This window comes from Chelonoidis abingdonii, chromosome 4 (assembly GCF_003597395.2).
Source record: "Chelonoidis abingdonii isolate Lonesome George chromosome 4, CheloAbing_2.0, whole genome shotgun sequence".
Taxonomy (NCBI): Eukaryota; Metazoa; Chordata; order Testudines; family Testudinidae; genus Chelonoidis; species Chelonoidis abingdonii.
In genome coordinates, this window is record NC_133772.1 from 14,309,523 (window position 1) to 14,331,112 (window position 21,590).

Consider the following 21,590-nt stretch of genomic DNA (forward strand, 5'->3'; position numbering starts at 1 on the left):
ACAACAGGCAGAAAAATGAGAAAAGTAAGAACATAAGGGATGAACACAGTCAACATACTGTCTGTGTGGCTTCCTCCAGGAGATAATGGTCATCACAGCTACAAGACTAACTGTGGTCATTTATTTCGTTCAATAGAATGAAGCACAGGTTTGACATTTGGGTCACTGGCTATTTCTTACAGGGCCTATTTCATGTAAGTCACTGGCTCCCTGAAAGGACAAGAGCCATCTTGTTTCTTCCGCAATCCGTGTTTTCTCCCCCCACCCCCCCAAAATTCCTTTAAATTCTGCGATTGGTGTTGGAGGCTGGAATTTGACACAATGCAGTATGCATAACTACAACACCCAATTACTCAATGACAACATTAAGTGCTGGCCCCCTTCCTCTGCTCCCTAATGGCTCCTACTGTACCAGTAATCCTCAGTGCTTCCACCCCTGCTGTAGACTGGGCCTTCCAGTTCTCTCGGTCCTGGGAAGATGTTCTCATGTTGGATGATGATGGTTTTGATCAGCTCGTTGACATGAGCCTGGCAGGAAACCTGATCGTGGCCTTCAGGCACAGACATCAGTGTGGGCCCGAAGCAGATGGCCAAGTTATAGGGATCCATCATGTTCTCTTCACTGAACTGAGATAAACTGCAAAAGACAGGGAGAAGAGGATTAATACGAGCCAACAATACTGACACCTCCTGCTAGGGAGCCAACATCTAAATCGAGAGGTCTAGCTTCGGGTGCTCTGCTCTTTAAGCCCCTTCTGCTAGGAACAGAACATTCTGCATCAATAAAGGAAAGATAAAAGTGACTGGAATTTATTGGGGAAGGAGGAACCTCTAGACGCACCTACCAGGATCTGACAGCCTGATCTGACACGGCTTGCATGAAGACAGATTCCTAGCTGAAATCCGTACTGAAAAACAGAGAAAACTTTGCTGCTTGCTGACATGCTGATTTCTTTACTCAATCACTAAGGCATTTTTCCATTTCCCTAACATCCTCCTCAATCAGCACATGCAGCATTGGTAAAGAAAGAAAATGTCAGACTGTTCCTCTTTTCAATAGCTTTATTCTTCACGCAGACTGAATTTCATTGCTGGGGATTTATTTCCATGCGGTCGACTCTCTGCACCCTGCTCCGATAGCAGCTGCTGCAGTAACACTTTACATCCAGTCAAGAGGCCAAGGCAGGCCTGACTGAGTCATTGCTGCTCCACACATCACAGCCTGCAGCACCGAACACAGCAAGGGAGCTGGCAACCAAGGAGCCCTTCTGCTTCTTTCCATTTGCACCCTCCTTGAAACTGAGTTCTTTCCAAGCCCAAAGGCTCCCAATAGCACAAGAATAAGCCAACGCTCCCTATGGAAGCAGCCACTTGGACTTTTAGTATTAGCTACAGGGACATATTGAAACCCTTTGAAGTTGAAAAGCAAGGCCAGTTGGAGTTAAAAACCTCCATGAGATTGTAGAGGTTTGGGGACTGTTCTTTTGAAAGGCTTTGGGAAGCTGACTTCACACGCAGAAGCATATCCTGCCTTATGACTGCTGTTTATTATCTCACTGCGGCCCTGCATCCAGTTCCAGAGCAAAACCTGATCTCCTCTGCCTGACTCTGTGCTTGGTAGTATTCTCCAAACCAAACCCCTTCCCAAAGACCAAGACGTTTCTTGTTAGCAGCTTTTCCTGGAGCCGATCTGTAGGATTTACCAAGTGCAGCCAGAACACCGAGTCTCTGCACAGCAACACTTCCTTAATCAGAATAAATTTATCCCCAGACCTGTAATTTAAGCCTTTCAAGGCATCAGTTAATGGTTAAGCACCAAACAGAGAGCTAAGTACTAGAACAACCCCCTTGAAAGACCGTTTTCCAGTTCACTTCTTAAAATAATTAAGCTATTAAGGCTGGAAGGAAACATTCACTTCAATGACTCCAGAAGTGACATCTGTGGAATGAGAATACCAAGGCATCGAAGAATTTCACAGCACTATTGTGGAAAGTTTCTCTTCTTGCACTGCAGAGTCTCTCTTTCCTACGCCAGAGCTTGGGTGGAGGAAAAGACAGTGGTAATCTTGTGAATGTTTTTTGGTTTTCCATAGTGCAGTAACAATTTCTGCAATATATATAGGATCGGATTCAACAAATGCCCTGGACCATTTTAATAAGACTCTTTAAATTCGTTACCAAGTTTTACATAAGAGACTGGGCATCTCAGGAGCAGCTGATGTACTAGCGCCTCAAAAACAGGTAACAGGACTCAAGTCTCTGAATTATTTAATGTCGATTGCCACATGAGCAGTAAAACCAAAATATCATCATCTTATTTTAATAACCTGCTTGCATCCAGAAGAAGCCTGAAGTGCTTTGCAAATTTATATATGCAGGAATCACTTAACCACCACCACCCCGCATAGAAATGCGGCCACCTCTGAGGTTGAACCCACGAGCACAACACATCAGCACAACTGCTCTGAGAACTCTTATTACCCAAGCTCTTTAAAAGAGCGCACAGCATTTAGGACAAAGAAAAATACCATCTCAATGAAAATACATAGTTAGCTATCATATTTAGATTGCCCACTTTGCATCCTAACATTCCACTAAACTTATCTCAAGTGAAATGGGCTCCGTAATCACCACAAGTGGAGATAATATCCCTAGAAAATACAATGATATTACATCAATCTGGGGCAGCAGTTCAATACTTAGCAGGAAGAGTAATCTACTGAAACAGCAGTTCCATCTCCTGCTGCATACTGGGTTACTCTAGAATGTCTCCCATTCGAGTATGACCAGGCCTGGTCCTATTTAGTTTGCAGTACTGAGGATTTTACAACTTTAGGGAGTACTGTCTGCAGGCTGAGGTTGGATTTACATCACTTTCAGTTTTGCTATGAAGTCAGCCTTAGGGTTTATTTAGAGTCCTTTGCTTTTCAAGTTAGTTTTTGGAAGTGCGGCTACTCCAATTAGGAGCCAAGACAATTCAACAAGCTACAGTGATTTTTATCTCAGCTTCAGAAGTCAGTGGGAGTTGCATATGCATGTCTAAACAGAGTTTGATCCCCTGAGTTTTCGGGCTATGCTTTATTTCATGAATAATGTCTGTTGTATTGTTGTGTAAGACTGGTCATTCAATGGCCATAGCATATGTACTTATTAGTTAAAAATCAATAAGATTTCTCAAAGCAGTTGTAGAAATAGATTTCCCAAGCTCCATACAAACTAAACACACCCTATTTCTCCAATGGGAAAACGAATCCATTCTGGAAGTCGAATTTTCCTCCATTTTATTGGAGGCACAGTGGGGGCAGAAAGGGCTGCTTTGTCTAGCTAGTTTTAATGACCTGTGGGAGACAGATGAGAGAAAGGACAAGAGGTTCCATATCCCTCTATAAGTTATTTATAGCTGAAACCTCAAATTGCAGTACAAGGTGTTAAACCCATCATGAGGAAAAGGATTGAGACATCCATCCTCCAGGCTGCCAAAATGATGCAATTAAGATGACTGAGCTCTGCAGAGCTGCGCCTCAAAATTCAGCTCTGAAGTATGGAAGGTTGAATCTTCTTGTACTGTCACTCCCCTGATGCAACTGGTCAACCAGACAGGAATCCACAGAGCAATGCCAATATATAATCACTGGGACAGTGCCTGGTTTTCTATTGCTTGGTTTTAGTATAACGTTTCAGGGAACTTTGGTGGTCTCCAGAGGGAGGCTGCAAAATTTAGCTCCAGATCCAAAAACTTCTGGGGATGTCCTGATCCAGAATTTTGGTTTAGTCTGTTACAAAGGTGCCAGATGGGAAGGTCAGATTCAGTCTCTGCCAAAGTTTAGGAGCGTAGAGATCTAGGTTTTTGATTCAAGTCCAAATATTGTATATATACCATAGTTAAACATCTCCTCTCAAATGCAGTCTCTCTCTGTTTTGTACCTGCCCCAATGTGAACATGATGAAGGACATCACCACTGGACCACTCATTCAATGTTATCAGCTTCCATACAGAATATATGGAGGGATGGAACATGTCCTCCTCTTAGCATCATCAAGAGCCCCACAGCATGCAAGGAGAATAAGGCTGGGTTCCCTCTGCCAACAGAGCTCCATGTACCCACCAGCTGGGGAGTAAGGATCTTATGCATTTTGAGCCCATCTACCCCAACAAGGATGGAGTAGGCAGTATTCCCAATTCTTGCTAGCCTGGGACCCAGACCCTGATCATTCATGTTGCACTTCCACTAGTTTACCAGGCTAGCTCCAGTATTACTAATTTTCATTTCAAGAACTCTGTTTAGGTTGCTCAAGTATTTTCTGGATACCATTTGCAATGCTGACAAGCCCAGCAAAATAGATACAATAGTTAAGTAAGCAGGCTGAGAGGCAACAAACTGCTACCAGCAAAGAGAATGCCGCTTGTACCCTGAACTACTTGCTCTGGATCAGAAACTACACACTGTCAAATCTGCAGTCCTCTCATTCAACATATTTATACCAATCCCAACATCTACTGCAGAGCTCTGGTACTTTCAGGGATACTCACTGACTGAGGAATGCAAAGAGGTATCTCATTACAATCAGAGTGGTTTTAGGCAAGCTCAGAAGGACCTTCCGGATGTGTAGTGCTCTTTCTTGTAAGTTATCCATTGCTGAAAGAATGAAAGCGCACCATACAGTTAAATCATCACCATGGCCATACCTGAAATCACTGAATCTGCACGTTTGTGGCACGCTAGGAGATTCCCTGCACTAGGGTGTAAAATATTAAAGATAGGAGCCAAGATACAGTAGCACAGAATCTCGGGGAAGAAAGGGGCTATCTGCTTCTTGTTACGCGTATGATGTGTTCTCCAGAAATGCCTTAAAGGAGGATGTAATGTATGCATAACCTGTTCAGCAAAGCCCTTTATTGCAAAGATGCAGGGTATGTGTAATCTATCTGCAGGTTCCCTTAAGTGTGGGTGCACTGAGTGATGTCTGTTCCACTAGATCCAACACAATAGCTCATTCCAATTAGCTACAAAAGGTGGATGTTGAACAAAAAAGTGTTTGGTCTGACTCAGAAAATAGATTACCATAGCTAAAGGGTGAGCTAAAAGTTCTGTGTGCAGCAGACTGAGAAAAAAAAGTGGGCAGCATAAATCCTCAGCCCTAGAAGGATGAAGTTAGTTGGAAGCAGATTTCTTTTCATTTAATATGAATTAAGCTTTGTAAAGTCATTTACTGTGAGAAGAAAACCATGAGTTGTTTCGGAAGCAGTTATCTTTGCCCCACTTCAAAGGCTGCTGTTGATGGCTATTCCACTGCCTGGACAATAGATTCATTCTTTGCTGCTGAATGATTTGGCAATAATGGGACTATTTAAACTTAGTTTCAAACAAAAAAGAAAAAGCTTTGAAATAATCCAAGCTGTTTATACCTGGACTGTGATCACTCTCACATTATACATTCAGTAGTGAGAATCCATAAGCAATCTTCCTTGTGGTTATGGAAGGGTTATTCAGACTGGTTAAAACACACAGCTGCTTTCCTTCTGGAAATACATGGCATGCACCAGAACAGATGTGCTGCATGTACACGGATAGCAGCCTGGTCAAGAAAACTCTGCTAGAGCAGTGGGCTTCCAAGATGGCAGATGCAAGCACATTCTGAGTTGAGGCCTTTAAAAGAGCATTTTGTGCAAATTATTATTAAAAAAACAGAACTACTTATGAAGCTTTGGCTCTGAAGATGCTGTGGCCACCATCTCGGAAACATGCTGCTGTGGTGCAGATCCTGAAGGATCCACTTCATTCTGATCTCAGATTCACTTTCCTAAACGGGCTCTGCCATGAGATTAAGCAGTGCTGCAAAGAGATCTGAGCAATCCTCTCTGGATGGTAGCTGGAGCACAGAGCTTAAAAGGGATTAGGAGAAATATTTTGGGAGAGGATGAAGATGGGATGCTCAAAAAAGCAATCTGGGCTATGACAGAAAATAAAATCAACATTTCTGGTGCAATAAAAGTTGGCTCTTATGACCATAAACTGATCTTTTTTGGTGGGAAATGGGGAGCGGGGGAGGAGAGGTTTGATAAAGGGTCATCTGCATTTTTTTGCAGGTCTCCTATTTAAATAGAAAACACCATTCCTTCATCTACTTACTGACACAGGCAATCAGATCATGAAAGATTTCCTTCGGAAACAGAGGGTGCTCCAGCCCTCGGAAGTAGAGTTTCAGAACTCCTGCTATTGAGTCCATATCATGGTCATTTTGGTCTCCGGCCAGTGGATCCTCCCCTAGTTACAACAAAAACAATTTAAATAAAAGGAGGTAGGGAGGAAAAGTAAGAACTTCTTGGTAGACAGAGGATCTGGCTGCTCTGCTAGAACATGTCTCAGCCAGAAAGAAGGATCCATGTAATCCAAAGGTTACTCCCTAGTCCCCCAAACACTGAGTAGGCAATGGGTGATTGGGAAAGCCATCCTCTAAGTACAGCAATCAAGAAAGGTCCTTGGCAGCCATCCTCTGTGGCTGGAGGTGGCTACATGCCCTCAGTCAGGCAGATAAAGGGGTTGACCTTCTCTCCTGACCTCAACACATGGAGGAAGAGTCCCCCACCTATGACCATACTGGGATGAAATTATTCCTGGAGCTGTGGTAACTTTGGGAGGCTCTGCAGTCCAGGTGGTTTTGGTTGGAGGGAACAGACCCAGTATTTGCTTAACTGGGTTATAGGAGATAGGAAGCACATTACCAGGTGAGCAATTTGTGGCAAATCAGCTATGTGAGTCACTGTGGGTTGCTTTGGGGCCTGCACAGCAGGCCAATGCTTGCGCCAATCACTACCTTTACAGGTCTTACAAGGAGACATTGTGCTGGATTGGTAGGAAAATAAAGTTTCATGCACAGTTAATTTGTGACTACTTATACTGTAGTTCGCCTGTTACAAGAGAGACGACACACACTGAAGGAGCTGTTCCCTATGGAAAACTCCCCATCAAATATAATTAGATTTTATGATGGGGCAAACCTCAAATCAAAGCTATATATATGCATTATGAGATGGAAATTAGCAAAGCTTGCCTATTACTTTAATAGCCACACAGGATAATAAATGGCCTGCTATGAACCAGAACATTATCTTTGATATTAACTGCTACCAAGGGTTCTGGATGAAGTAATAAACTTCACAGACATCATTGTTAACTTCGTCAGTTCTGTATATCATCCTCTTTAGAGGGACAAGCAAAACGAAGCTAAAAAAAGTAATGTTATTTTGGTGATACTGGAATAACTGGCTGTTTTCCCTGAAATGTCTGGCATCTATCCTTTACTTTAAGAAAGGTGGTCTTTGAGTCTGGTGTTGTAAGCCCTCAACCCCACCACAAATGCATTTCCTTTGTTCTCCAAGGTATTTCATTCTCAGATAAAAGCCAAATGCATTGTAGCCTCAACAACCTCATGGTTACATAGAACAAGATCGCATCTCTAAAATACGTACCCCTCTCTCTCTCTCACTGATAGCAATTTGCTATGCACCCACATCTGGAATGTGGAGATGTGAACATGAAAACTTACAAATCATGCGTCACTTGCAACATGAAACGTATGAGGAAGCAGGACCAGCCTAGGACTGACCTGAAAGCTAAAAACTTTCTCTCTGATCCCACTGTGGCAGGGAGACTGGGTCAGATATGACTTGCTGTGGCCCCGAAGGGCCCCCAAGAAGTTGCTTGTGCACAACGCCAATCGTATATGCAAGCTGAAAACCCAACAAAACCCCTCCAAATAAAAGTAAAATGAACAGTGAGTTGAAATGGACTCTCTTTCTTGGTGGTGAATCGACTAAACGTAGTCATATTGCTTTACAAGGAATGTCAAGGGCAAGAGATCCTACCCCAGGCATGGAATAGAGTCTATTCACAAGGTGGAGGAAAACAGACTAAGTAGTTAAATCCAAAAAGGAAATGTGTGCAGTCTTTAAGCAATCCAACATGACGGGCCGAAATTCTGAATGATTATTACACGGTGATGTTGCAAGACATGAAGCATAACATATCAAGGGACTTTATATGTTCAAAGTTAGTGAGCACTGAAAAAAAGATTCTTTGCCTGGAGTCATTTATAAAGTGTAGAACTGTAAAAAAAAAAAAAAAAACACCCCCCCATACACACACACTACCCAAGGCACAATCAGTTGTGTCCAAAACACTAAAGGTATTTTAGAATGGTAACACCTGTGGTGATTGTATGATACAGAACATATCCTCCTTACCTCTCTCAAATGCATTTTTGATATCATTCACCTCAACCTGTGACCCAGACACTCTGAATATGCCTTCATGCTGCAGTCCTGTAAGGCAATAAGAGAAACCCACAATGACAGTCAAAGATTTCAACTCAGTTCCACATCTGGCAAAGTAATATTGCATTATCGATTTGAAAAGATGCTATTTTTATTGGAAAGTGTCAGTAAATGTCTGTTTCACCATATATCACAAACCAACAAAAACATTTTCTTATAACTGAAGTTTACAAATAGACAAAGTAAGAAACACACTGCTTGAGAATGTAGTTTGTTTTAAGAATATTTATTTGGCATGTGATGTTGACAATTTGACTTTTAACAGTTTATAATGCTTTAACTTTTTGAATCTTAACGTGTACTGTCATTAAATCATCATCTGACCCCTATATAATTTCCCACAAGTGTATCAGAATTTTCACAACTTTTCAAAAAATGCTTAAAGCTCATAATTTTGTGCAACTGCAAAAATTTAAAGTCATTACGCTTAAAAAAACCCTTAAAAATAAACATTGATATCATCTGTTGAAATTATAAAAAAGAAATTCTGCCCACCCTCAGCACAATCAGGGTGGGATCCCATCCACCTAGAACATTACAACCATGCCAATAAGCAGGACAGGCCAAACTCTCATACCCTTTGGAAAATCTCCTTCTGCAAAAATCTAAGAATACAACAAGAGATAAAGGAGAAACTCCCCTTCCACACCAGGAAAAAAGTGAAAAGTATTTACTTCCCTCCCTCACTAGAAGGAAGTACAGAAGTATACCTACCACTAATGTGACTTGATATTTGGGACTCTAGGGGAGTTTTCAGGATATTCCAGCAGAGTAGTTAAGTATTATAAAATCATTAAAACTAATGGGGGCAAGTAACGGATGGAATCCAATCGATTCCTATAAAATCTCTTCGTTGGAACATTAAAAATGAGCAGCAAACATTTAAAACCAACATACTAACTTCTAAAATTTTCCAGCACAAGGAAATGGTTCAAGCCTCTGGACAGGAGTAGGAAGTTTGACTTTTGCAAAAAAAAACTTTATGTACATTTACGGCACTGAATATGTAACTAATAAGCTGTTTTGGATCATCTGTGGCCAGCTGTTTTGCTCATAAATTATGGTACTACTTTAATCTCCAGGCAATGACATTCTTGTGTTATACGGCCCTTAATTATTCCTGGTATCATCAGAACACAATCACATTGCACAGTGAAAATAAATATATACCGAAATGCAGCAAATCGCGAATGAAAATGGAATCAATCCACTATCTACAAGGAAATCTTTATTCAAAAGCATCAATTCAGATGTAAGAGATAATAACCATGTTACAGAACTGAACTTTAACGGGTCAAGCCATTAATTTCTTTATAATTCTCCTCCGACATGGATATGTACGAGAAGAACACGTGTCTAATCCCAAATTGTGCTTTCTTTAGCATATTGTATTTAGTACTCAAAGAGGGAAAACATGGGGAGAACCTACATAATAGTTTCCAACATGCATTAAAACAAGAGGAAACTACAACTGAACCTATTCTCTGGCTCTGTGTATTGGTTGGATGAAAACAAATCCCATCACTATACAAGCTTATTGACTAGCAGTCGTTCTCCATGCTATTATTAAACATTTAATAAAAAAAACACACAACTTAGAATAAAATCTCAAAATGCTACATTTATCTTTTATCCAAGCAAATAAATCTGCACCTCAGCTCCCCTGAAGGGTCACTTGAATATTGTGGACAAGGAGAATAACTCAGAACTCCAGGCAGGGGAGAGTTGTAAGTAGGCAAGACAGATATTGGTGGGGACAAGGGGAAGGAGAGGTTACTTGACAAGAAAGGAGATAAAGACACAGGAGCAACTTGAACACAAAAGCATTCCCCACCTCAAGTACCTGCAGCAGCCAATCTGTCTTCCTATGCTTAGGACAGACAATAATGCAACACTACTGACTCTTCCGAGTGAAAAGTGGTGAGTTCTTAGTAGTGCCTGCTGTAGGATTCTAACACACATGTTCTGCACTAGGCTACTCTAAACATGCACAAGAGACTCCGCAGACTGAAGCAGCCATGTGATTCACTTAAATTAGAGACGAATGTACTCAGGTTATGAAATTTGGATGTGAACTTTCCTAGAGTTCAGGGTCAGGATCTGAATCTAGGTTTTCTGATTCCTCGTTATGAGTTTAAACACCCTTAAAAAAAAAGTTCTGCCCGTCTTATTCTGTTAAGGGGCATTTCAAAAAATGATTACTTTGTTATCAGTAAACTTACCATGTCTGCTAATGAATCGTATGCAGCTCTCCACCACAAGGGGAATGGCTTGGCTGGAGTCCTGAGCAACCAAGGGAGAAAATTAAAACAAATAGTCAAGCACAAAGCTGACTTAAAAATAAAAAACCAACTCTGAAATCCACAAGCAAAACTTCATGGAGCAATACACCTTCTGTCAGGGATTGGGAACAGAGCTGTCCACAGGGCCTGAAGCAGTCTCTGAAGGAGGTACTATTTGGTTTGTGAATTATCCCAGAGACATAACACTGCCTTTTGCAGAGATGGTAACTGCCATCCCACGCTATACAGGAATAAATATATCTATGTGCAATGAAAAAGCACCAAGTCAAAACCAAGGATCACCAGTTCTGCTCTGGACTCAGTGGAGAAGACCGTTATTGGGGTGCATTAACATCTTTAAGGCACAGCTCCACGCAATGCCTCTGGAAGCAGCAATGTTATAGCACCAATGGTGTCATATGAACTACCTGTGGCTGGCCAGCTTTGCCAAGGTCACTCTTTGAGAAGGCCAGTTGGTGTTGCTCCAATGACTAACTCTGCACAAACACCTATGGCTCAACTGGTACACAAGGTGTCAGAGAAGAAACATGAGAGAAAACCTACTATGCCCTCCCTTCTCATGCAGGGCATGACCACAGAAAGTTGTGGCCCTCTGGATGAGGTCTCTCCACAGTCAGCCCTCATGGCTCCATATTTGTACATTTTTCAGATTGATTTTCCTTTATTCCAAACATGACAAATTTTAGTTTTGCAGAACAAGCGCCTGACATTTTATTGCAAAAACATTTCATATGTCATGTGCTCACTGACCTTTGGGCTAAGCACTGAGTACTGTAAAAATACCAGTTCACAATGACAGCTTGGAGTGCAAGCTGTTCTTTGGGCCTGCGCCAGAACACAGTAAATGACACTTTCTAGCTTGCCAATTTCCACCATAAGCAATTCAGTGATGAAGTTGTGTAATAGGCAAACAGTTCAATGCACTTTTCCAGCCCCTGTCTTCAGACCATCACAAAATACTTTGCAAACAATTAGATTTCAACAATATCTGTGAGATAGTGTATTACTGTTCCCATTTTAGAAAAGAGTCAGATAAGGCACAGAGGTTAAGTTACTTAATTCAACATATATATATTTTTAAAGATTTAGTGGTTTTCCTTTTAGTGAGCTGTAGAATTCCTTTAATTCATAGACTCCAATGCCAGAAGGGACCACTGTGATCATCTAGTTTGACCTCCTGTATAACCCAGGCAAGGGAACTTCCCCAAAGTAATTCCCAGAGCAGATCTTTTAGAAAAACATCCAATGTAATTTTGCAATTAACAATTTTCCCTCTTCATTATCTGAATTGCAGTAGCTTTCTGCAAGCCATATAAGACGACNGATTGGACTAGATGACCTCCTGAAGTCTCTTCTAACCCTAATATTCTATGCCTAAGAGCATGTCTACGCTTGCCATTTAAAGCGCAAAAAATCCCTTTTTTGCTCAAAAACTGTGGGAACGTCTACACTTGCCAATGACTTTTTGTGATGAAACTCAGAAGTTTTACTGCAAACAGAAAACCACCTCCACGAGAAGTGTGTAGTTGTTACTTCTGATCCTTTTGCGGTGATGTGCAATTGGAGACATGTTCTTCCTGTGTAAACAGCATTTAGCCTCCGGAGGATAGCCTAGAATGATCACTCTGGCCAGAGGCTCTGCTGCTCTGACGCCAGGTAAACAGACGTCCGCCCCTCCCCCCTGTAAAGCACCCGGGAACTTTGAAACTCCCTTTCCTGTTTTATTTGCAAGTACTCATCTGGCCAAGTGACCATGGCTGCTCCACAGAGCAAAGGAGCCCCTGCCACTTCCAGAACTATGGTCAAAATGGAGAGAGCTGCACTGTGGGATAGCTGCCCTTAGTGCACTGCTCATTGGTGATGGAAATGCTGCAAATGTAAACACTATCTGATGCCTGTGGACGCAAGTGAGTACACAAAACAGCAGGCTTTTCTTTCACCAGTTCCCTAATCACAGGTGAAACTGGCAGTGCAAAAACTCCCCAAGTGTAGACATCAGCCTAATAAATGCTTGTGACAATGAATAAAGCTCTGGGAGCCACCATAGCCAAATACAGTGAGGAGATAAAACAGCCCATTTATTTAGCTGACTTGCAGGCCAGCTGTGTTCCTATTTTACTTTTCAGCATTGTATGCAACAAAGTGATCTTGTCAGCTCTTCCTTAATCCCATTGTATTTGCTGATTTCCCCAGCTCTGCACACTGATGGAAGCTAATCCCTGAATATCTGTATAGCTGAGTGTGAATCTTTGATCCTTTCATACACATTTCCTCTTCAGGTTTCAGTGGTAGCCCTGTTAGTCTGTATCAGAAAAAAAAAAAAAAAAAAGGACACCCCCCCATACACACACACTACCCAAGGCACAATCAGTTGTGTCCAAAACACTAAAGGTATTTTAGAATGGTAACACCTGTGGTGATTGTATGATACAGAACATATCCTCCTTACCTCTCTCAAATGCATTTTTGATATCATTCACCTCAACCTGTGACCCAGACACTCTGAATATGCCTTCATGCTGCAGTCCTGTAAGGCAATAAGAGAAACCCACAATGACAGTCAAAGATTTCAACTCAGTTCCACATCTGGCAAAGTAATATTGCATTATCGATTTGAAAAGATGCTATTTTTATTGGAAAGTGTCAGTAAATGTCTGTTTCACCATATATCACAAACCAACAAAAACATTTTCTTATAACTGAAGTTTACAAATAGACAAAGTAAGAAACACACTGCTTGAGAATGTAGTTTGTTTTAAGAATATTTATTTGGCATGTGATGTTGACAATTTGACTTTTAACAGTTTATAATGCTTTAACTTTTTGAATCTTAACGTGTACTGTCATTAAATCATCATCTGACCCCTATATAATTTCCCACAAGTGTATCAGAATTTTCACAACTTTTCAAAAAATGCTTAAAGCTCATAATTTTGTGCAACTGCAAAAATTTAAAGTCATTACGCTTAAAAAAACCCTTAAAAATAAACATTGATATCATCTGTTGAAATTATAAAAAAGAAATTCTGCCCACCCTCAGCACAATCAGGGTGGGATCCCATCCACCTAGAACATTACAACCATGCCAATAAGCAGGACAGGCCAAACTCTCATACCCTTTGGAAAATCTCCTTCTGCAAAAATCTAAGAATACAACAAGAGATAAAGGAGAAACTCCCCTTCCACACCAGGAAAAAAGTGAAAAGTATTTACTTCCCTCCCTCACTAGAAGGAAGTACAGAAGTATACCTACCACTAATGTGACTTGATATTTGGGACTCTAGGGGAGTTTTCAGGATATTCCAGCAGAGTAGTTAAGTATTATAAAATCATTAAAACTAATGGGGGCAAGTAACGGATGGAATCCAATCGATTCCTATAAAATCTCTTCGTTGGAACATTAAAAATGAGCAGCAAACATTTAAAACCAACATACTAACTTCTAAAATTTTCCAGCACAAGGAAATGGTTCAAGCCTCTGGACAGGAGTAGGAAGTTTGACTTTTGCAAAAAAAAACTTTATGTACATTTACGGCACTGAATATGTAACTAATAAGCTGTTTTGGATCATCTGTGGCCAGCTGTTTTGCTCATAAATTATGGTACTACTTTAATCTCCAGGCAATGACATTCTTGTGTTATACGGCCCTTAATTATTCCTGGTATCATCAGAACACAATCACATTGCACAGTGAAAATAAATATATACCGAAATGCAGCAAATCGCGAATGAAAATGGAATCAATCCACTATCTACAAGGAAATCTTTATTCAAAAGCATCAATTCAGATGTAAGAGATAATAACCATGTTACAGAACTGAACTTTAACGGGTCAAGCCATTAATTTCTTTATAATTCTCCTCCGACATGGATATGTACGAGAAGAACACGTGTCTAATCCCAAATTGTGCTTTCTTTAGCATATTGTATTTAGTACTCAAAGAGGGAAAACATGGGGAGAACCTACATAATAGTTTCCAACATGCATTAAAACAAGAGGAAACTACAACTGAACCTATTCTCTGGCTCTGTGTATTGGTTGGATGAAAACAAATCCCATCACTATACAAGCTTATTGACTAGCAGTCGTTCTCCATGCTATTATTAAACATTTAATAAAAAAAACACACAACTTAGAATAAAATCTCAAAATGCTACATTTATCTTTTATCCAAGCAAATAAATCTGCACCTCAGCTCCCCTGAAGGGTCACTTGAATATTGTGGACAAGGAGAATAACTCAGAACTCCAGGCAGGGGAGAGTTGTAAGTAGGCAAGACAGATATTGGTGGGGACAAGGGGAAGGAGAGGTTACTTGACAAGAAAGGAGATAAAGACACAGGAGCAACTTGAACACAAAAGCATTCCCCACCTCAAGTACCTGCAGCAGCCAATCTGTCTTCCTATGCTTAGGACAGACAATAATGCAACACTACTGACTCTTCCGAGTGAAAAGTGGTGAGTTCTTAGTAGTGCCTGCTGTAGGATTCTAACACACATGTTCTGCACTAGGCTACTCTAAACATGCACAAGAGACTCCGCAGACTGAAGCAGCCATGTGATTCACTTAAATTAGAGACGAATGTACTCAGGTTATGAAATTTGGATGTGAACTTTCCTAGAGTTCAGGGTCAGGATCTGAATCTAGGTTTTCTGATTCCTCGTTATGAGTTTAAACACCCTTAAAAAAAAAGTTCTGCCCGTCTTATTCTGTTAAGGGGCATTTCAAAAAATGATTACTTTGTTATCAGTAAACTTACCATGTCTGCTAATGAATCGTATGCAGCTCTCCACCACAAGGGGAATGGCTTGGCTGGAGTCCTGAGCAACCAAGGGAGAAAATTAAAACAAATAGTCAAGCACAAAGCTGACTTAAAAATAAAAAACCAACTCTGAAATCCACAAGCAAAACTTCATGGAGCAATACACCTTCTGTCAGGGATTGGGAACAGAGCTGTCCACAGGGCCTGAAGCAGTCTCTGAAGGAGGTACTATTTGGTTTGTGAATTATCCCAGAGACATAACACTGCCTTTTGCAGAGATGGTAACTGCCATCCCACGCTATACAGGAATAAATATATCTATGTGCAATGAAAAAGCACCAAGTCAAAACCAAGGATCACCAGTTCTGCTCTGGACTCAGTGGAGAAGACCGTTATTGGGGTGCATTAACATCTTTAAGGCACAGCTCCACGCAATGCCTCTGGAAGCAGCAATGTTATAGCACCAATGGTGTCATATGAACTACCTGTGGCTGGCCAGCTTTGCCAAGGTCACTCTTTGAGAAGGCCAGTTGGTGTTGCTCCAATGACTAACTCTGCACAAACACCTATGGCTCAACTGGTACACAAGGTGTCAGAGAAGAAACATGAGAGAAAACCTACTATGCCCTCCCTTCTCATGCAGGGCATGACCACAGAAAGTTGTGGCCCTCTGGATGAGGTCTCTCCACAGTCAGCCCTCATGGCTCCATATTTGTACATTTTTCAGATTGATTTTCCTTTATTCCAAACATGACAAATTTTAGTTTTGCAGAACAAGCGCCTGACATTTTATTGCAAAAACATTTCATATGTCATGTGCTCACTGACCTTTGGGCTAAGCACTGAGTACTGTAAAAATACCAGTTCACAATGACAGCTTGGAGTGCAAGCTGTTCTTTGGGCCTGCGCCAGAACACAGTAAATGACACTTTCTAGCTTGCCAATTTCCACCATAAGCAATTCAGTGATGAAGTTGTGTAATAGGCAAACAGTTCAATGCACTTTTCCAGCCCCTGTCTTCAGACCATCACAAAATACTTTGCAAACAATTAGATTTCAACAATATCTGTGAGATAGTGTATTACTGTTCCCATTTTAGAAAAGAGTCAGATAAGGCACAGAGGTTAAGTTACTTAATTCAACATATATATATTTTTAAAGATTTAGTGGTTTTCCTTTTAGTGAGCTGTAGAATTCCTTTAATTCATAGACTCCAATGCCAGAAGGGACCACTGTGATCATCTAGTTTGACCTCCTGTATAACCCAGGCAAGGGAACTTCCCCAAAGTAATTCCCAGAGCAGATCTTTTAGAAAAACATCCAATGTAATTTTGCAATTAACAATTTTCCCTCTTCATTATCTGAATTGCAGTAGCTTTCTGCAAGCCATATAAGACGACACACTTTGCAATACAACAGTGCTTTGAAACACTATGGAAACCTGCAGCTTACTTGGCGAATGACAAAGAGTTTATTAATAATCATTCAAATAGCACCACAGATTTACTCAGCTCATTTCAGAGACAGGCACCAAATGAACTTTACAGAGAAACACACATTCTCTGTCCTCAAAGAGATAATTTCAGATGTGCAATCTAAATTGGTAGGTCACACTCAAAAGAACTATTAGAGCCACACACAAGTGATTTCATGTGGATTATTTGAGGCACAGGTTTTAGGTTTTCAAGTCACAGGGCACAGTATGTCATCTCCAATGAAGTACAGAATACACTGTGAGCCCTCAAACACTACTGTGAATGGCTAAAAAAAAAAAAAAAAAAAAAAAAAAAACATGCAGCTATTTCACTTTCTGTTGAAAAAGAGTGTTACTAGTGTGTAAACAAAGCAACTATCTCCACAACAGATGAGTTCAGGGTATTCAAAAGATTTAGCTCTGCATAGGAGAGCCTGCAAACATGAAATGCAAATTCTCTACATGTGCAGCTAGAGAATAAAGATTCAGATTTTCATTTAATTTATATAGCTTTTATTCACTACAGATATTTCTACAAACTCCCCCCTACTCTCCAGCATCCAAAAATAACTACGACTATACATTTCATCTAGCTGCAGCACAGCAGCCTACATACTAAATTATGATAAAGCCAAAAATCTTGAGATGTAACATGGAAAGTGGGTTTTCAAAAAATCAGCATACTGGATTTTAAACACAGCTTATAATCATTGCTCAAAATACAGCAAGGGACATATCTTGCCTATAATTTCCTAAATAGGAAAGAAAAATGTAAAATATAGTCTGCTTTTCCCTCAAACTACCAACATACTAACAAGACACGCATGGTGCTGGCTATCATGCTATATACCATGTCTTCTAACAGCAACTGCGACCTACTTTCTGGCTAACGAAAAGTGTCAGCAGACAGACTCTGTAAGCTATTGCTCAAGAATGAAAAAGGGACCAGAGGAGCAGATAAAATGATGTTTCAAGTCAAATCTGGTCTCTATTTGATGTGAAAATTTTTCCAGCTCCTTCCTATCCCAGGATAACATGATCTAGTTCCTTTGTTATTAAAATGTCATAGTTTAAAAGGCAATAAGTCATCCATTATGGACAGAAAAGAAAGCAAGCATCCTTAGAATTCCTTGGAGTCCCTTTTATCATGAAAGGTATGGCCAGCGCACAGTTACAACTTTATTTAATAGAAATGTGAATTAAAAAGAGAACAAGTAGTACAAATAATATACGTCAGCAGGAAACCATGGACTATGAACCTTAGTGCGGCAGTTATGCTCATCATTTATGTAGGCTGCTAGTGGGTAATGTCGTCACAGACAAGCAGGTCTGATAGTTCCACCCATAAAAGACAGTGATACAAGCACAAGCACACACACCTGTCACGGGTAAAGATAAACTGAAGTAGGATCAATATATTACCCTATTCCAGGGGTCCCCAACACAGTGCCCACGGGTGCCATGGCACCCACAGGGACACTTAAATGCACCCGCATCCTGGCCAGCGGTGGAGCATCCATCGAAATGCTGCTGAATTTCAGCGGCATTTCGGCGGCGACACCTCTTGATTACGACACTTGTCGGCGGAAACCAGCATCATCGAGAGGCGTCGCCATCAAATTTCTGTGGCATTTCAGCGGTGACACCTCTCAATGACACCACTTGCCACCAACAAGCGACGTCATCGAGAGGCATGGCCGCTGAAATTTGGCGGCATTTTGGCGGATGCTCCACCATCACCACGGTCCTTCAGCTGGCGCCCGCCAAACAAAACGGTTGGGGACCACTGCCCTATTCTGTCACAAATTAACAGATTGAAAGGAATACTCTTGGTGAAGAGTATATCTCATATGAACCATATAACTAACCTACCTACTGTTCTTCAGGAAGACTACTATAGGACAGAGTTTAATGATGCCACATGATGAGTAGGAAGATGGTAAAATGTCTCAAGAAGCAGCTGAGTCAGACAGCTTGAGTTCTATTCCAAGCTTTTCCAGACACTGTGTGGCAAGGCGGAAAATCACTCATGGTCTGTGACTCAGTTTCCCCATATGTAAAATGGGGATAATACTATCCTATGTCACACAACTTATTAATGTCTGCCAAATGCTTTGAGCCCCTCTGATGGTAGGCTTTATAGAAGGGCAAGTACTATTATAACTAAGTTATTGAGCTGATTCAGTATCAGTCTTTAACCAAAAATGTTCAGTAATTGAGAATGCCTGAGCTCCAAGTCAGAGTCATAGAACCACAGAATATCAGGGTTGAAAGGAACCTCAGGAGGTCTAGTCCAATCCCCAGATAGATTTTTGCCCCAGATCCCTAAATGGCCCCCTCAAGGATTGAACTCAACCCTCGGTTTAGCAGGCAACAGCTCAAACCACTGAACTATCCCTCCCCGAAATATCATCCTTCCAATATCATTATTGTTGGCTTAGTATGGATAATCCACTCAACACTGTACAAAACACAAAAAGATCAGTCCTGATTTCCAAGTTGCTATTACTTTAACGGAAGATGCATGTCAAAAACTGACAGATGGCTTTGAATATCTCAACCAATGCCTGCCCAGAAGTTACAGTCTCAGAATACAGAACTGCATCAAACTTGCATGGAATTCTGGACACCAGATCTTTCTCCAAATACCAGAAAACATAAAAATGAAGTTTGTTATTGCCCAAAAAGGTGACTGCGAAAGGTTTATGGAAGATCCAGGTTTTTACCATTTCAGTTCTTGCATTCCCAAACACTCAAAAAGAACATACGAAAAAGCTCTATGCAAGAGACAGATACAAAAATAACCCCCATCCCTACACACAGAGTTGCATGCTTCAATGAGTTCTTTATTACCTGCTTCCTTATAGTAGAGCTGCGTCTGCCACTGATCAGAAGCCCAGAACGGACCATGGGTGGAAGATGGAGAGGAAAGAACACAGGCAAACGTCAAGGTGACCACTGACAACCAAAATACTTGTTTGTATGATATTTCAAAAACTCATTAGTCTTGGTGGGGAAAGGAGCCAGATATGGGAAACATTTTCAATGATCTACACTCTGTCAGTTCACAGGAACTTTGGAAAGCCTAAGTGATTTAACATAAAAGGTACTGTAATCCTGAAACTGGAAGAGGGAAGCCTATTGCCTTGACACAAGACTGTACTTAATCTCTTCCTTCCAACCATAAGGAAATCCAGCATATAAACCTCTTCACTCTAAATCAAGTTCTTTATAGTTTTCAGAGAGCTCCTGTCCAAAGTAGGTCCATTGTACTGGATGATTTAAAGCAGGGGTTCTCAAACTGGGGAGGTCGGGACCCTGCAGAGGATCGCAAGGTTATTGCAAGGGGAGTCGCAAGCTGTCAACCTCCACTCTAAACCCCGCTTTGCCTCCAGCATTTAGAATGGTGTTAAATATATTAAAAAGTGTTTTTAGTTTATGGGGGGGCGGGGTCTGCACTCAGAGGTTTGCTATGTGAAAGGGGTCACCAGCACAAAAGTTTGAGAACCACTGATTTAAAGCCACAGGGAGAGGGGGAAAACAAAGTAAACTGGTTTCCCTCTGTGCTGTTAATAAGCATATTAATGCGTTCTTTGTAATAACCTGTGATAAAAAAATAAAAAATGGACACCAAGTTAACCATTTCCAAACAACAAGATCACAATTACAAATGGCTTCATAATTACTGTTTATGCAGGTGGATATTAGGGCCTGATCTGAAGGAGGTTTGAGCTTGCTCTGCTAAAAGTCCTTTATCTTATTTCTGGGGTTCAGAAATTCTTAGTTTTCTGTAAAACTGAATCATGGGAGATAAGGATAGAGAAAGTCTAATGGATCATTCACCCAACTGCCTGCCAGGACAGTTGACTGCTGAATTCTCAGTATGTCAATTTTATTGTGTTTAAGAATCACAATTGTAGCATTCATTTTGCAGAAATTATTTTTAAAGAATGAGCTGTAATGAGAGAAAGCAAGTAAGCAGATTTCATGAGCTGTCACAGGCAGTGAGGTATCTTTTAGACTATTGGTGAAAATGCTTCTGATATTGAAAGTTGTTTCACAGTGAATAATATTTTATTATTACAGATGTCAGACCCTAATTAGGACGTGTCAGCTCTGCTTTACTGTGAGGAATGGGGAAAATGGAGTAATGATTTCAGATCTGCTTTACTGCGAAGAATGGGGAAAATGGAGTAATGATTTCAGATCTGCAGTAATCACCCACACTTTAAGAAGCCAGCACACTGCACAATCCCTGTGGCCAACACAGCCCCCTAAAACAAATTCAGAGAGACAGAACTATATCACATTTCACAGAAAGCCCCTCCACCCCTTGCGATGAGAGGCTGAGTTTCACATATTTGGTGACTTCTACAGCACCATGATTGATACTTGGCCTCAGTTACAGCAAAATATTTATTCTTCATTGCCTCTCTCTGTGCTGCAATCCAATTCCAAGTCAAGCCAGATGAGGTCAACAGGGCAAGGAGAAGAAAACGCCTCTATGACCATTCTCTTCCCCCCCACACAAACACACCCACAAACCACCCCAGATTAAAGCAATGCACAAGCACTCTCAAGACTGCTGCTTGGCTCTTGTCCCCCCTACATGGCATAAATCCTGAAGAGTCCCAGGGCCCCACATTTACGGGTTACGACACTGAGGTGGATGTAGCAATGTGGTGTTAGTGAAAGTCAAAACACAATTTAAACA

General features: G+C 41.0%; 1 protein-coding gene across 2 annotated transcripts in view; it reads right to left on the reverse strand.

The window, feature by feature from the left end:
* The window catches only part of SRGAP2 (SLIT-ROBO Rho GTPase activating protein 2), a 245,483-nt gene that overhangs the window by 23,886 nt on the left and 200,007 nt on the right, over nt 1-21,590 (reverse strand). For both annotated transcript variants that reach the window (XM_075064850.1, XM_032792531.2), the window contains exons 11-17: nt 21,120-21,131; nt 19,730-19,760; nt 15,400-15,460; nt 13,088-13,165; nt 6,132-6,266; nt 4,532-4,637; nt 413-637 (exon numbers count right to left, since the gene is read on the reverse strand). In XM_075064850.1, the coding sequence (XP_074920951.1) occupies nt 413-637; nt 4,532-4,637; nt 6,132-6,266; nt 13,088-13,165; nt 15,400-15,460; nt 19,730-19,760; nt 21,120-21,131 (648 nt within the window). The remainder of the gene's footprint in view (nt 1-412; nt 638-4,531; nt 4,638-6,131; nt 6,267-13,087; nt 13,166-15,399; nt 15,461-19,729; nt 19,761-21,119; nt 21,132-21,590) is intronic.